We start from the raw sequence: 15,504 nt of genomic DNA on the forward strand, positions 1-15,504 counted from the left end.
GTAATAAAGCAAGTTCAAATATAGCTTGACTTCACCTAATTGAATAATCAATAATGAATGATGGGCCCTATTGAGTCTTGATACTTTTTGTTATGATTACAGACTCCTGTCCATGAATTGTACTTATTTGGTCTAAGAGAAGGTATTTTTTAATCTAGTATATTATTAATTTCTCTGGGCTGTGACTAAATTAAATATTGTAAGTAACATCATGTAAGTGGACTAAAAAGCCATAGTACAAAACAGACTCATACAGACTGGACTTGAAGCAGCAGGTCATTCTTTTCCTGCATCACAGTATTCATTTTCTCCTCAAGCTCCTTTCGTTTTGCTTCTGCTTTGGCCAGACTTTCTTTGCACTTTTCGAATTCTTCTTTCATGGTGGCCATTTCCTTTTCAGATTCGGCGCTCTTCAGCAGCGGCTTGATCTTGAAGTAGAGCTTCATCCATGGCCAGTGTTTCACATTCATGAATGAGCGAACGTTGTATTGGATGGTGAAAATGGACTCCCTATAACACAAGAACAAGGTAATAACTTCAGTTCTAGACGACTTCTATAACTCTTTACTGAAGTGCAAATGCTGACTAAATACTGCATGCAGTCTGAATAATAAATGCACCATATGGCTACTGCATAAGCTGGGCTGTAGTGAATAAGACCACTACCAAATAAAAAAAAAAAACTAGTGTGGGGACCATTAATAAAACTGATTTTTTTAATCTATTAAGAACAAGGCGTGGTGTAGTCATGACTATATATTAATAGCTGTTAAACCCTGCTACAGTCACATTACATAGATACACAGATCTGGGGTGGTTGAGGTAGTGTGGGATTCAATACTGTTCTACATGTTTAACAATTTGATCAGTAACTCAAATATATCAAGCAGTTCAAATGTTTCTGCAATTCTTCTGAGGTTACAGTATTTCTTCATTCACCTCCTTTCCATCATCTTTTGGAATTCCGTTCTCATCAGAAACCCACGACATTGAGCCTGAGTTCTAGTGATGAGTGCGGCCAATTTTTCATCTCGCATCTCCTCAAGTATACCCAGCAGACCAGCTTTAAAGAACACCTGTATTCAAGAGATCCACAGTAAAATATGATTTTGTCTTAGCATGGCATAACATTCAATTAAGAGAAGGGAGTTCACTTAATCTTAGAGCAATAAACAAAGAGTCTCTAGCTTGAAAATGATTGATTTTCATAAGTGTAATGTGGTTTGCATAGGCCTTTAAATTAATTGTTAATATACAATAGCATTTTCAAGGTGATTCTAATTGTAAAGGCATATTTATGTATACTAACCTTGGTGTGGCCAAATTTATACTCCTCGTGATTCACATCAATTGAGGCCAAAAGCTTCTCTGATGCTTTCTTGTTGTCCATGAACTGACCCTCAGGGATAACACTTGCATTTAACACTTTGTATCTGTGTCAAAAGTAGTGACTACATGTGATTATACACTTTTAATAGCTGCACAGAGAAATGTAAAAGAAAGGAAAAACATTATTGAGAGGTAAACTCAGTGGTGTTGATACCTTTGCTTGAAGTCACCATACAAGATTCTGCTTGGGAATCCCTTTCTGCAAATTCTGATACCTTCTAGCACACCATTGCATCTCAGCTGGTGGATAACCAAGAAGTTTTCCATTAAACCTGAAATTACAATTATAAGTGTGTCACAAACTTATTTTAAAATCATGATACCTGTCACAAACATACATGATCATATTATAATTAAACACAAAAAACTAAGTCTTACTTGATGGTAAGAGCTGACAATACTGAAAAAGACGGGCAAGTGTCAGGTAAGGCTGCCACTGTGCCCTTACCTGACTCAGTGTTTAACTGGTACAGAAGGTGGGTTCACTTCAGACAGCACGTGTAGCCACCACTGGGCAGGTCAGATCAGGTCTAAAACCAGAACAACCGTGATTGTTTTCATGTTGTCATAGAAATATGTAAATTGGAAAATCTAATTAGAATAGTTGGAATATTAACTGGAGTGGGGCAATTTATTTACTGCGTACTTTTCCAATTATAGAAATATTTACAGCTGTCATAACCGTTTCAGTTTTTTTCTTTCTTTTTTGGGGGATTTTGGTTTTGTTTATGAAGGACACAGAAACATGTTTGATATGCTGGAAAATACATTTGATAGTAATGTACAGAACCACTAAAGGTACATGGTGTAAAAATGTAAAAGGGAGGCTACTATCTCGTGCACACGACTGACTATAATATCTGGTGCTCATGAGAGAGTAGCCTCCCTTTTTAATTAACACCATGTCCCTTTAAGAGTTCTGTTGTAACGAGATCATTGAAAGCAGACAAATCATGTTACAAAAGCATTTTCCAACCAATTAATTGTATCTTTCTTATCCATTTATGACAGTGACTCTTCTAAATATATAAAGGCTATATATTAGGCTGTTTCAGAGAACTCTTGAATGGTGGCTACACATGTTGTTTGAAGTGGCGCCACCTACTGTACCAGTTGAGCAGTGTGTACTGGATAACTTTGTCAGAACTTGGGGCAGGCAGGTGAGCAGTGCAATGATCTACTATTACAGCAAGCATTCCCAAGTAGGAGCACATTTTAGATGCCTTAAACACATATACTTAGACTCCTCATACATCAAACAAGCTATAATTATTACATTTTTTAAAAACATGAATACTTTAGTTACATTTATATTAGGCTAGTTATCTGCTTGATTATTAATAACAACATGAATATATTCATAAATGCAGTTATTTACATTTATGTTTAAAATGTATGATGATTGAACGTCATTAGGAGGAGAACAGCACATTTCCATACAATCGATTCAACCATTTAATCGCTTAATATAAAGACTATAATAGCCTAACAATCATGAGCAACAGGATCTCCCTCATACATTGAACTCCGTTAACTAGGGATTTCAACATGTAAAGAAAACGCTGGGCTAAATCACATACAAAAAAATGGAAAAACATTTTTAAGTGCTACGTTCAAATGCAGCTACCCTAGAGTATTCACAACTATACTGCATGTATTGCGCATCACAGTTCACAAGGAAGGAGGGTTCTGAACATAAATGATCAGTCAAAAGCTGCAAATCCATAATTGTTTGTGAGTAATTTATTAAGTGATTAAGTAAACAAACCCCCAAACATTTAGTAATATTCATTTTCATGCACATTGTATTGTTTGTAATACACAATATACAGTAGACTCCCGTTAATCTGTGTTTCAATAATTCACGTTTCAGTAATCCGTGCGGTTTAATACAGCACATCATCAAAATGTATTATTGCAGAAACCATCTGATCTATGTTGAAGCGGATATTCACTCACTTTATTAGTGCAGAAATCAGGATATCTGTATGGAAGCGGATGGTCATCATTTAATTAAATTCAATTAAATTGAGTACAGTATAGTGAAACCAACAGACAGTACTGTATTGTACTTACTGAAAAAAAAAGTTATAAAAATGTAATGGATAAAGTCAGGATCCACAAAAACCACAAGACATAAGTGACCTAAGAAATGCAAAGGAAACTGAGGTGCTAGCAACTTTACAGCTTCCAAGGTGTGATTGTGAAATTTAAGCATTGTGATTGGATGCTATCCATATGACCAATGAGCTTCATTCTGTTGTGGACATTACTTCCCATATGCCTCTACTATTCTGCAGAGTTTCAAGAGTCCCTGTGAAAAAAGTGTTGATGAAATGGAACATACAAAATTTGAGTAAAATGTCAATATGGCCGCCATCCATGCGACCAATCAATTTCATTCAATCGTGCACATCACTTCCCTTAATATGAAGTTTATATGTGTTACATAATATCCATGACCCTATCTGCACTCTGTAAGGAGTTATAAGCAAGTATTTCGACAATTTAAACATGGCCACCAAAACATGTGACCGATCGACTTCTCTTGAACAACTGTCATCTAGGCCAAGGGGTAGTGTTTTTTCACCAAATTTCACATCTCTACCATAAGCGTTTTTTTTTTTTTTAATTGTCAAATTATTGAAAAATCCAATATGGCTGCCAAGCCATGTGACCTATGACCTTTGTTTTTGCTCTGACACAACTTCGATTAGGCGCCTACCATCCTATCAAGTTTCGTGAGTCTTAGTGCAATGGTGTTGATTTTAGAGCCATTTGAAAAAAGGAGGCCGAAAATAAATAAATAAATATAGCTGCAAGCAACAGTGACCTATGACCCTATTTCACATGTGGCATAGTAGCCCATTGGCCTCTGATAATCTTTGTAGTATATTGTACCATAGGAGCATATATGGGTTGCTATATGTGTTTCATAGTAACCATTGCCCTATCTGCACTCTATAAGGAATTATAAGCTAGTTTTGCATTTGACCTATATATATATATTAGCCATGTCATATGTGCAAATTGACCATAGCTCAAATTTGATTGGCTCGCAGCAGCCATGTTTTTTTATGTTGCAGTCATTTGAATATTTATGACAAATCCAATATGGTTGCCAAACCATGTGACATATGACCTTCGTTTTTGCTCTGACACAACTTTCATAGGCCTCTACCACCCTACCAAGTTTCGGGATTTTTCATGTAACGATGTTGATTTTACAGACACTTGAAAATTTTGCCGGAATAATTAATTAATTAATTAATTAATTAATTAATTAAAACTGCAAGGCAGTTTTATAGCTTCCAAGCCCAGAACCAGCACCAGTACCAAACACGTTGGCAAATACTGCAGAATGCCATTTTTATTTGTTAATTCTATTGATACCTGCTAATCAACTAAACAGTTTTTAAACTGAAGCAGATTTAAATTGAAGAAGAAAACATAGGCCTGGCGGCCATTTTGTTTTACAGAAGAACAGTATTTTGGCATATTTGTATTCTATCATCACCAGGACGATGCCTACCAAGTTTGGAGTTAGTTGGCTGTACGGTTTTTGAACAGGAGCAGTTAGATATTTGGGGCGCATTTTGACTAATTTGGTAGCAGCCATTTTGATAATAAAATTTATCCCGGCAACTTCTGTTTCGGAAACTTGAAGCGGATGTGGTTGCTGATGACTTACGCAAGATTTGAGATCAATCGGTTCACCGCTTCCCAGAAAGAAGATTTTTTTAAAGGAAATGCATCAGGCCGCCATCTTAGTTGATGCAGGAGCGCATTTTTTACATCTGAACTGTAATCTACACGGGATGATATCTCCTAAGTGTCATGTTGATTGGTCACACCGCATGCGAAAAGGAGCAGTTTAAAGTTTTGGGAAGAAAAAAAAAAAATAATAATACAAAAAAAATTAATAAAATCCTAACAATTACAATGGGCTTCCCGCCATGGCCTGAGAATTATTACACACAGAGAATTATTAAACTAACAAATAACCATTAACTTACTTTTGGTGGTGGAGCTAATTTATGAGTTAGCAAAAAAATAAAACGAGCATGCACGAAGAAAAATTTAAATAACTCGCTAAATACTTAATTTTTTGTTGCAAAAAAAGGCACTCCTAGTCATTGAGTATTATCCTCCTGCCTAATATGGTGTTTAAACATGCAACCATTTTTTTGTTATTTTAGCCAAAAAACCTTTGACAAATTTGTCAAAACACATTTTTTTGCGTGCTTGTGTCACTCAAAAACTATTGCATGGATTTTCATAAAACTTTTACCACTCTTAACTATAACTAGTGCTATCACACCGTTATAATTACCTGGAGTCTTTGACTCGTTGGGAATTAAGCAACGCACAAAGTGTGGATGGGTGCTTCTTAAGTTGGTCATCAATTTGTTCAAGTTCTCCTGTAGAACGACAAATATACCATACATTTAGCGTTTCTAATTTACAAAGTAGCACTGACTTTTTTAAACGGTGGGAGCAACAGAAAACTGACCATAATCAGAAGATAAAGCAAAATCATTTACCCTGAAAAGAGCTGACACTGTCTGGAAGGAGCCACCCTTCTTCTTCTTTCCACCCCCCTTTGCAGCAGCAGCTTCCTCTTTAAATACAAAGAATAAACTTCAGACTGATCAAAGAGAAATGAGTCCAAAACAATCTTTAATACTCCAAACTAGCAATCTACCAGTATCTGTTCCTATTTCGGGGGGAGGGGGGGGGCATGATCTAAATAAGTGTCTAACACTGAAATAGAGGGGTAATGATATTGTTTGTCTAAGATGCATTGAAACAAGTTTAGATATTAAGAAAATCAATATTTTTATGTCACATTCAGCCACTGTCAGAAAGAGAAAACCACTCAAAGCCCTACACTGCACATAAAATATAATAAGTGAAAGTACTACTGTAATGAAATTCGTTACAAATAATGTGATTTCAAGGCGAATGGAGGTGTGGCATTTTACCAGAACTGCCAGCTGGAAAAGCGGCATAAAGGTGGGCCAAGAGTTTCATGGATGATTTCTGGTACAGCCCCACTACAGTGTCGTTCAGGGGGTCCTTGTTCTTCTCCAGCCAGCCGTTGACGCTGTAGTCCACAGTGCCAGCATAGTGCATCAGGGAGAAGCTGGCCTCAGGTTTGCCTTTGACTGGTTTAGGTTTCTGGAAGGCGTTGCTCTTGCCAAGGTGCTGGTCGTACAGCTTGTTCTTGAAAGACGTGTCTGAGGCCTTGGGGAACATGCACTCCTCTTCAAGGATGGAGAATATTCCCATAGGCTAGTGGAAATTGAAATATACACTTTAGAAAGAGACTAGCAAGCGACCAAGAATGGTGCAAAAATTATTGTTTTTTTACCCACCTTTTCAATAAGCTCAATGCAAGCAGCCAAGTCCATACCGAAGTCAATGAACTCCCAAAGAATCCCTTCTTTCTTGTACTCTTCTTGTTCCAGTACAAACATGTGATGATTGAAGAACTGTTGCAGTTTTTCATTGGTGAAGTTGATGCACAGCTGCTCCAAGCTATTGTACTAAATAAATATATGCAATTTATAAATATTATCAATAAAAATAATAAAACATGTGACAGGTAGTAAAAAAAAGATAAGATATAAGCAGTGTGATAAATTAAACTTACATCAAAGATCTCAAATCCTGCAATATCCAGGACTCCAATGTAGAATTGTCTTGCCTGCTTTGTATCCAGCATCTGGTTGATAAGGACAACCATCCACAAGAACAGTTTCTCATAGACAGATTTAGCCAGAGCGCCAACAGCGTTATTGACCTAACAAGATCAAATTTGAGGCAGTGTTAAACTTATGTTTTATTAAGTTGAACTCAATGGAATGGAGTAATGATGCAAACACATTACCTGGGGGACAGTCTGCCCCTTGGTCACATACTCATTCCCCACTTTTACTCTCGGGAAGCACAAGGCTTTCAGCAAGTCGGCAGAGTTCAGTCCCAACAGATAGCTGACTTTATCAGCCACTGAAACCAAAAACAAGCTGTTATATTTTCTGTACTTAGGGGGTGGTATGGGATGTACTAGCATAATGTAATACAGGTTTATTGTCTCTATTAAACAATTAAGTGCCTAATTTAGAAATATTAGAAGAAACTTAGTAAAATCAGTGACAGGCATTTAGAATATAACTTGTTCTTCAATTTCTTCGTTTCAAGACATGCAGTGGCACTCTTGAAAGCAATGAAAAAGGCTTAGAGATGGAAAGGCTGGGACTACATTCATTATATATTTTTTTTAGTATTTTAGTGTAGTGGGGATCAGAGCCTAAGTCGATTTTCATCTCAAAATGTATGGTATAGTTCAAATGTACAACAAATTAAATCGTACCAAAAAGGGCACATGAATAAAGCAGAAACAAACGATTGTGAGCAGACCATAAGAAGCCAGCATTATTGACATTATAATGCATAGTCAGTTTACTGCTATATGAAAAATAACAGGAATTAAGACAGATATGATAAGACACACATTGTCTGTGCTTGTAAATCAAAGTTACCTTCAGTGCCGTCTGGCTCAGCCTGCTCCTCACGTTGCTTCTGCTTGAACTTCATGTTACCGTAGTGCATCACCGCACCAGTTAGCTTGTAGATGCCCATTTTCTGTTCAGTGGTGAACCCGAGAATGTCTATGGCAGACTGGATAATGAAAACGACACTCCATTAGTTGCTTGGAAAGGTAATTAAATCATAAAATGTAGATTCATCTAAATAACTTACATCTGTGGCATCCAACTCCTCCTTGTCGTCAATGCTGGCGACGGTGATCTGCCCTTGACTGATCATAGGGTAATCATAGGGGTTGGTGGTAATGAGAAGCATTTCTGGAAGAAATAAGAAACATTAATATTTAGCCCTATATTTACTAATCCTGATTTCAGGCAAAATACTACAGTTTTGTTATAGTTTTTGTGTTAGAACTGATTAGAATATGTTATTTTCTGTTACAAATTGGACAAAGAAGCTGGGAGTGGTATTTTGGGTTTTTGATTTCAGGACTGTAAGGAAATGTGATCGTAGAATATTTGGAATGTATGGTACTTTCAATGGAGAGATATTGAGCACATAGCTTGGGTGGGGTATCTTGGAATGGAGGGTCTTTCTCCTTGACTCAAGGGAGAAGAAATATGACCATTTATGGCTATCTTACTCTATTTGGTTGCATTACGGGTTGGAAGAATCTCAGAGATAACAAGATGCACGGGAATGTGAGGGGCCCTTGGTAAAGGAATTTTTGTGAGGTATACAGGTATAGTGAGAAGGAGTCATAAGAGTGACACGACTCTGTTCAATACAATTGTCTATTCTACACTATACCAATAAACATTGTGTTGACAAAACTAATATTGTTTATCAGTTCCATTATTTATTATAATTTACATCTATCTATCTATCTATCTATCTATCTATCTATCTATCTATCTATCTGCTAATCAATTGATGCTGTCTGTCACGCGTGGCTGGGAGAGTTTCAGCATGGTGTAATGAGAGAGCAGGGACAGGGTGCTGATTATAAAAATCTTACTTGGAGATACAGAATAAAGATTATAGTAGATCCCCATGTCTCTGTTGAAAAATGCATTGTTGAACTGGCTAAAGCTGTAGGATGTACAAATATCAGGTCAGCATCACAAATTAATAAGACTGTCATTGTGTTTATGAATGATGACTGTGTGGTGCAGAGACTAGATCAATAGGACTTAGTGATGGATGGGGCTTTGTTTTCTGTTTTCCTGCTTATAACTATTTCAAATATGCCACCATTTCTGAGGAACAGACTCATTGTCAGAGAGCTGAGCAGACATGGACAGATTATGTCCAAAATCTCCTGAATTTAAACATGTAAAGTGCTTTGAGATACCTCTGTATAAAGGGCTGTGACAGAGAGCGAATGAACACTAATAAACAAACTCCTTCCCAACCTCAGAGAGCATTGTATAACTAGAACAGTGTGCCCCATAATGGATGGCCCGGCAGTTCATTCCAGGGTCAGCCGGAAGGGGGCGGGGCCACGATACCACAAGTCAGCGCCTTAATGCGGTAGGCAGTGGGTGGACAGGAGGAGACGTGATTGGCCTTGGCACCAAAAGAGGGCATAGGGGGAGTAGCCCCAGTGATCTGTTCCTCCGTTATGGTTATGGACTGACTGTGAGGAATAAAGAGAAACTGTGAGTGTTTAGTGTTGTGCTGTCTGTCTGTTTATTGTTTGTCATTGTTTATGGCTAAAGATCAGGGAGCAGTCACTGTCAAGCCAGTATTAAACCAGGACTGCACTGTACCCATGCTTTTGCTGACCTACACATCATTGTGTACAGTCAGTGTTGTTATTTAAAAGTCTTAATAAAGCTTCTTTATTTACCCTTGGAACTGTTGTTGGACTTTTATTATTAAGCACTGCATCACCTCTACACCTGTGCACTGCTAACCACTTTACCACAAGGGTGCTATATAAATAAACTGATTTGATTTGATTTGAAGGTACTGCAGAGCCGCCAGGTCAGGGTCGGACAGTCAGGGAATAAGGCTGAGGATTGGGGAGCTGAAGGAGACTAGCAAGCAAGATGAGTCTCAGAGGGTGGAGGAGATCAGAGAGTCGTGCATGAGACAGCAAGATTCCAAGGAAGTCAGCCAGTCAGAATAGCTCATGTGCTGTGGGAGGTAGTGGGCAGGCGTTAGCAGGGCTGGGAGCGCAGGTTGAGATTGCTGTACAGAGAGACACGTGGATGTGGAGGAATGGATTACTCCTGCGAGCAGAGAGCGAGGAGTGGTGGTTTCAGGGGCAGAGATGGAGGGAGAAGAAGTTAGTAAGGACACGGTAGAATTTAAATGTTCCAATAGGAAAGGAAAGAGAAATCTTGCTGCACTGAGAGAGAGGGAGTCAGAGCGCTGAGACCAGTACGGTTGAAGACAGCGTGACGAGTGATGAGGAAGGCAGCGACACTGACTCCTCTTTCACTTACAAGCTGTCAGCTAGTCAGAAATTGAGAGGCGGGTATAGCGCTGGGAGTATAAAAGCTTTTTTAAATGATTAAAGACAGGTGGGATTGTGTGGTAGATCACTTTCCTGATCTCCATCTGTTTCTGAGCTCAGCTCAGCAGGTGACGCGCTACACCGAAGCATTAGAGATGGAAAAGAAAGCGAGCAAAGAACGTGGCACTTCTCTTAAAAAATAATGATAATGTTTAAGCATTTTAAAGTACTTTCCCTTTGTTCTGTGTACTTGTTTTTCTTTCTGTGTGACCTTATACATTATGACCTTGAGTTTCCAAACCAGCGAACCAAAAGTCTAAGCTTCAAGAAATAGTTGAGTATAATTCTATAATTCTAATATTTAATCAATGAAACAATTGTTTTAATCAGTTATGTAATGGTTTTATATATATATATATATATATATATATATATATATATATATATATATATATATATATATATATATATTATATATTAGCAATGTGTCCCGTGTCTCTCAACAACTATATCTCAGCAGAAGTTAATAACCAATCTTTGAGTAATTAACATAAGAATAAAAAGAAGAATATAGAATGGTTAAATGTAGCACTCCTGTATATTACTATACAAACAAGTGAATCAAGCAGCAAGCATAGTGGTAATGAAAAGCACTTCAAGAAGGAAGAACAGTAACAAATAAAAGAATATTTCAAGACAGACAGATCAATCAGCCAGTTAACAGAATGGTTTAGTTTCACCTACCAATAAGTTCCGGCTTGTGGTTGGTCATGATCTGATAGAAGATATGGTAGCTCCTTTCAGCTGACAACTGAAATGTTACTCTGGATTTTTCCAGTAAGTCTGCGATGAATAAATATTACAGTCAGAATTTGAAATGTCTAAAATAAGACACAGATGTAAAAGAGATACTACAGTAGAAATAATAAACGTACAGGTCTCAATATCAGCGGAAGCCAGTTTTCCTGTTGCTCCGAAATGAATTCTGATAAATTTACCCTGAATGAAAATAAAATGAAATCACATAAATATGCTAATATACTGCTAATGGTTTAAGAAAGTCCAAACATTGGGTAATATAATGGAAACAAAAGAGTTTTCACTTACAAAGCGAGACGAGTTGTCATTCCTCACAGTTTTGGCGTTACCAAAAGCCTCCAGCAGAGGGTTAGCTGAAATGATCTGATCCTCCAGGGTTCCCTATATAAGACACAATCCTAGAGTTAGTTAATGGAACTGGGACCCGTTGAATGTTCCGTACTATTTGATGTCAATGACAATAGTTTCCAACCTGGATTTTTCCAGGAACCTGTTCTTTCTTCTTGTCACCAGCCACTGCGATTGTCGCAAAGTACTGGATGACACGTTTGGTGTTCACAGTCTTTCCTGCACCAGATTCTCCACTGAATGCAAGAGAAAAACATGTTAAGATGATATTTCTGGAGAGGTTTATTTTTTAATAATGTTTCTAATTGTATCCATACTTACGTGATCAGGATTGACTGGTTTTCATGATCTGTAAAGATAATGAATTTTAAATTTAAATATTAGGTTACATTATTCCAGTTTAACTTATATTAGAAAATGATTCAGTGCCACCAGCTAATCAGCCTCCAGCTCTAGTGGGCTTCTATGAGACAGCAGCTGCCTGCTGGAACATCACAGCATCAACTGTCAATCAAAGTTAAAATCAATCCACTCAAGTCCCGGCTTTTTCATTTTGACTTGCAGAAGTGAAAGTTGAGTTTACACCTATTGGACAGCAAATACCGAACAAAGAAATAAATGTGGACCAATTGTTTTATTATCCTCCAAAACCAGCCAATCAGTACTTTGCACTGATGAAAGCAACCAGTCATGTACCCCCAACTTCCGAATCAGCCAATCACAGCCTGTCAGCTTGACTGGAATTCAGCGTCTTTCAACAAAAGCAAATCGAGACACGAACCATTCAGTAATATTGCTTCATTCAGATAACTGGCAACGTCCAAATAAACTCTGAGCAACTCTCTAAGCAACTTATTTTGTATTATTTTTTCTTCTAATTCTTTCTAATTATATATGTGATACTTTATTAACATTTTCAGGACTATTTAAAAAAAATCTCAGTGGAAGGGTATCTGACATTACAATTTCCATTTGACGCTTGGGAGAGACTGCTGCTTAGCTGAATCACTCCAGTCTAATATCCCTCCTCCAGGCTGAATTCAACTTTAGACTTTTTCACCTTAATAATAAAAAGGGTACCCATTTTACGTGAAATCCAAAGAGATTTTGAAAACATGGGAAATTAAATTAAATGTGACTTCCTCCTACAGTATTTGACGTAGTTAGCAGGGTAACCCTTTACTTGTAGTGCAGGTTGTGTAAAGAAGAAATCAAGGTGAGAAATCTGTTGTTGGATATGTGGGAGAGGACTGAGATATGAGAATAGGTGGAAGGAACACATAGCTTATTTTTTTAAATACTTACCAGTAAGCATGAACTGATAGGCATTGTCAGAGACAGAGAAAATGTGTGGTGGAGCCTCCATACGCTTCTTGCCTCTGTATGCAACAACTACAGACTGGTCGTACACTGGAAGCCACTTGTATGGATTCACAGTAACGCAAAACAGCCCGGAGTAAGTCTGAAATTGTACAATGGAATATTAAATACAGTTCATTCATAAGAAAATAGTCTTTTGATTGTATTTATTTAGTTTGAACTCTCTTACGTAGATCATCCATGCGGCATAACGCTCTTTGAGGTTATACAGCACAGTTGGTTCACTGAGGTGGGTCATCATGGCCATGTCCTCAATTTTATCATACTTGGGAGGGTTCATAGGGTAGACTTGGTCCTCCTTAACAGTGATGGTCTGAAAAACAAAAAAGGACACTTAAAAAAATCTGACAAACCTGACTTTTTCTGCATTTTTTGAAAGGGAAGGGTTTAATGCAAGCTACCCTTTTTACACAACACAGCAGTAGAGTAGCAACAGAAATGTTTTTACTCTAGTGTGACTTACTTGCCCATCCAGAGTTTTAACAGTGGCTTTGCCACCTTCTTTACTCTGGAGAACACCTTTCAAGTACATCTCTTTGGCATCTGCTACGTAGCACGCAGTTTTTGCATCAAAGGGTTTGCTTTGAGCCTCAATTCTTTCCCTCTCGGGTTTCCGGAGGTAGATGGCCGCCGGCCCGTATATCTCCATCTCTGCGTCCGTACTCATGATGACGGTTTACTGTGGGAATACACAATGAAGACAGTTAGCTGAACATGTTGGTCATTATTATTTCTGGATATATAAATGTAATATGAAACCCAGAGAACTGCAGCTACATGGTGTAATAAGTTAACCCCTTGTCTGCCTCTCAATATATCATTTTGTCCTTTAGGGTCTAAAAGTCAATTGGTTTCTCTTCAACCAACATCTATTATCATACAAAATGACTATAATTGTGAAAGTGATTCACCTGTGTACACAATTCCATGAAAGTCCTGTCATTATCTCCTGTCCTTTCAGGGCTATTTGCTCCCTGAATTTGTCCATGCAAACAAAGCAAAGCATGCACTAGTGTGAGCTAGTATTACAGCAGCAGTGTTATAGATGCAAATCCCTAACTGTGTTGAATTAAAATGTGTTTTATTTGAACTTATTTTCCTTTTTAAAGAAGTAACTAAATTCCTGATTGTTCTTACTTTAATCATTGTTTATTTTGATTGGTAGTAATTTGTAAATCTGATTTGGTAGACACAGCACTGGCTGCCAGTTCAACCAATAAAAAACTAAAAGAACAGGTGAAACCAGCGACTGAACAGGAATTCACAAAATAAATATTATACAAATAATACACACAATGTTATTTACTATGCTCGATGGTGGCATTATGTTACATATGATTTTAATCCCTCAAAACCATTTTCCCCACCCACTCGGAAGCAAGCAGTGCAATGCTAATTAACTGACAGGAGAGAATGATTTGAATTGAATTGAGTAGAGCACATGGGTGAATTCCTTGAACAATTAACAGTCCGTCTGCAAGTTAATTAAAACGATCAACGTTCATTGAAGGGAAATAATTGCATTTAAAATAGAAAATCCTTTCTTTTGCATTACTCAAAGAGGACGTGCCTAGTAGATTCAGTGGCAGCCAAGTGGCTAATTCAATAAGCTTGGTTAAAGACCTTGGTTTAACATTGACAGCAATGGTTTTTACTGGACCTATAAATCTAAATAATGATGTGGTGCTCTCAACTTGATCTCAGCATGACAACACAATTTGGCAAAATTAGCCCTGGGCATCTCTGCAGATTAAAATGAGAGGCCAAATATAGCATGGGTATGGAACCTGGACTGCTCCCTCTTCTTTGAACTTCCAAAAGCTGGACAGCTACTAAAACTAATTGCATGGGACCCAGCTGTCAGCAGAATGGAATGAGATAGCAATGTGTGTTCATGGGTATTGCTATGTGATGCACTGAAGTTATGGATTCTGTCCCTGTCGAGAGGTGAGATGAAGTTAAAACTCTATACCACAAATAAAAAAAGACCTTGTCTCTTTTACAGAGTGGTTAAGACTCTTGCTTGCTCACAGGTCCCTGCCAATCTTACTTCCCGTTACATTTTAAAACATTTTTTATACTTTTATAATAGGGCTTTTATATCTTTAGAATTTATATATATATAATGTATAGTTTTATCTCTATTTATTTGGTTTGAGTGCTTTGTCTTTTGCTGTTTTTATTGTACTAAATGCAATCTGAATATTCTTTTCCTTTTGTTAAAAGCACCTTGGGATGGATCGCCATGAAAGGCTGTTTATAAATAAAGCTTGATTTGATTTCATGATTTGACACGTGCAGATCCAAGTCAAGTCATGAGATGATTCCTGTGGGTGGAACTGTGTACTCGTGCCCTGGGACCATAAAAAGGGCAGGTACAGTAAATCCTCCCGTTTTTTCTTATCAATTCACCCATCACTGGGGCTTCTGGAAAACTGTGTTATTCTTCAATTCCTATCATCAGGTACTTCTCTCGCTGTTACAAATAACCCTTACCTTCCTTGACAAGAAGCGTAGGAGAATGGTGATTTCAAATGTCCACAGCACTGTAA

General features: G+C 37.6%; 1 protein-coding gene across 1 annotated transcript; it reads right to left on the reverse strand.

Moving 5' to 3' along the window:
• Nucleotides 1-233: 233 nt before the first annotated feature.
• Nucleotides 234-15,504, reverse strand: LOC121305920 (myosin-1-like). Its single transcript, XM_041237580.1, has 21 exons — nucleotides 15,449-15,504; nucleotides 13,416-13,631; nucleotides 13,122-13,265; nucleotides 12,878-13,034; nucleotides 11,894-11,921; nucleotides 11,697-11,808; nucleotides 11,513-11,605; nucleotides 11,341-11,404; nucleotides 11,150-11,248; nucleotides 8,155-8,258; nucleotides 7,935-8,073; nucleotides 7,283-7,401; nucleotides 7,046-7,195; nucleotides 6,768-6,938; nucleotides 6,375-6,684; nucleotides 5,934-6,010; nucleotides 5,723-5,810; nucleotides 1,544-1,661; nucleotides 1,310-1,433; nucleotides 940-1,076; nucleotides 234-510 (listed from the first exon to the last, which is right to left on the reverse strand). Exons 2-21 carry the CDS (start codon nucleotides 13,617-13,619, stop codon nucleotides 249-251), a joined length of 2,700 nt encoding a protein of 899 aa, XP_041093514.1. The 5' UTR covers nucleotides 13,620-13,631; nucleotides 15,449-15,504; the 3' UTR covers nucleotides 234-248.

Source organism: Polyodon spathula, chromosome 45 (genome assembly GCF_017654505.1).
Source record: "Polyodon spathula isolate WHYD16114869_AA chromosome 45, ASM1765450v1, whole genome shotgun sequence".
Taxonomy (NCBI): Eukaryota; Metazoa; Chordata; class Actinopteri; order Acipenseriformes; family Polyodontidae; genus Polyodon; species Polyodon spathula.

Bases quoted from the DNA above. Each gene is read 5' to 3' on its own strand.
- LOC121305920 (XM_041237580.1), bottom strand. From the start codon at position 13,619: ATGAGTACGGACGCAGAGATGGAGATATACGGGCCGGCGGCCATCTAC. The intron at 7,402-7,934 runs GTAACTTTGATT...TTTTGGTTTCAG, and splicing joins TGAGCCAGACGGCACTGAAG to TGGCTGATAAAGTCAGCTAT. The intron at 7,196-7,282 runs GTAATGTGTTTG...TGATCTTGTTAG, and splicing joins AGGGGCAGACTGTCCCCCAG to GTCAATAACGCTGTTGGCGC.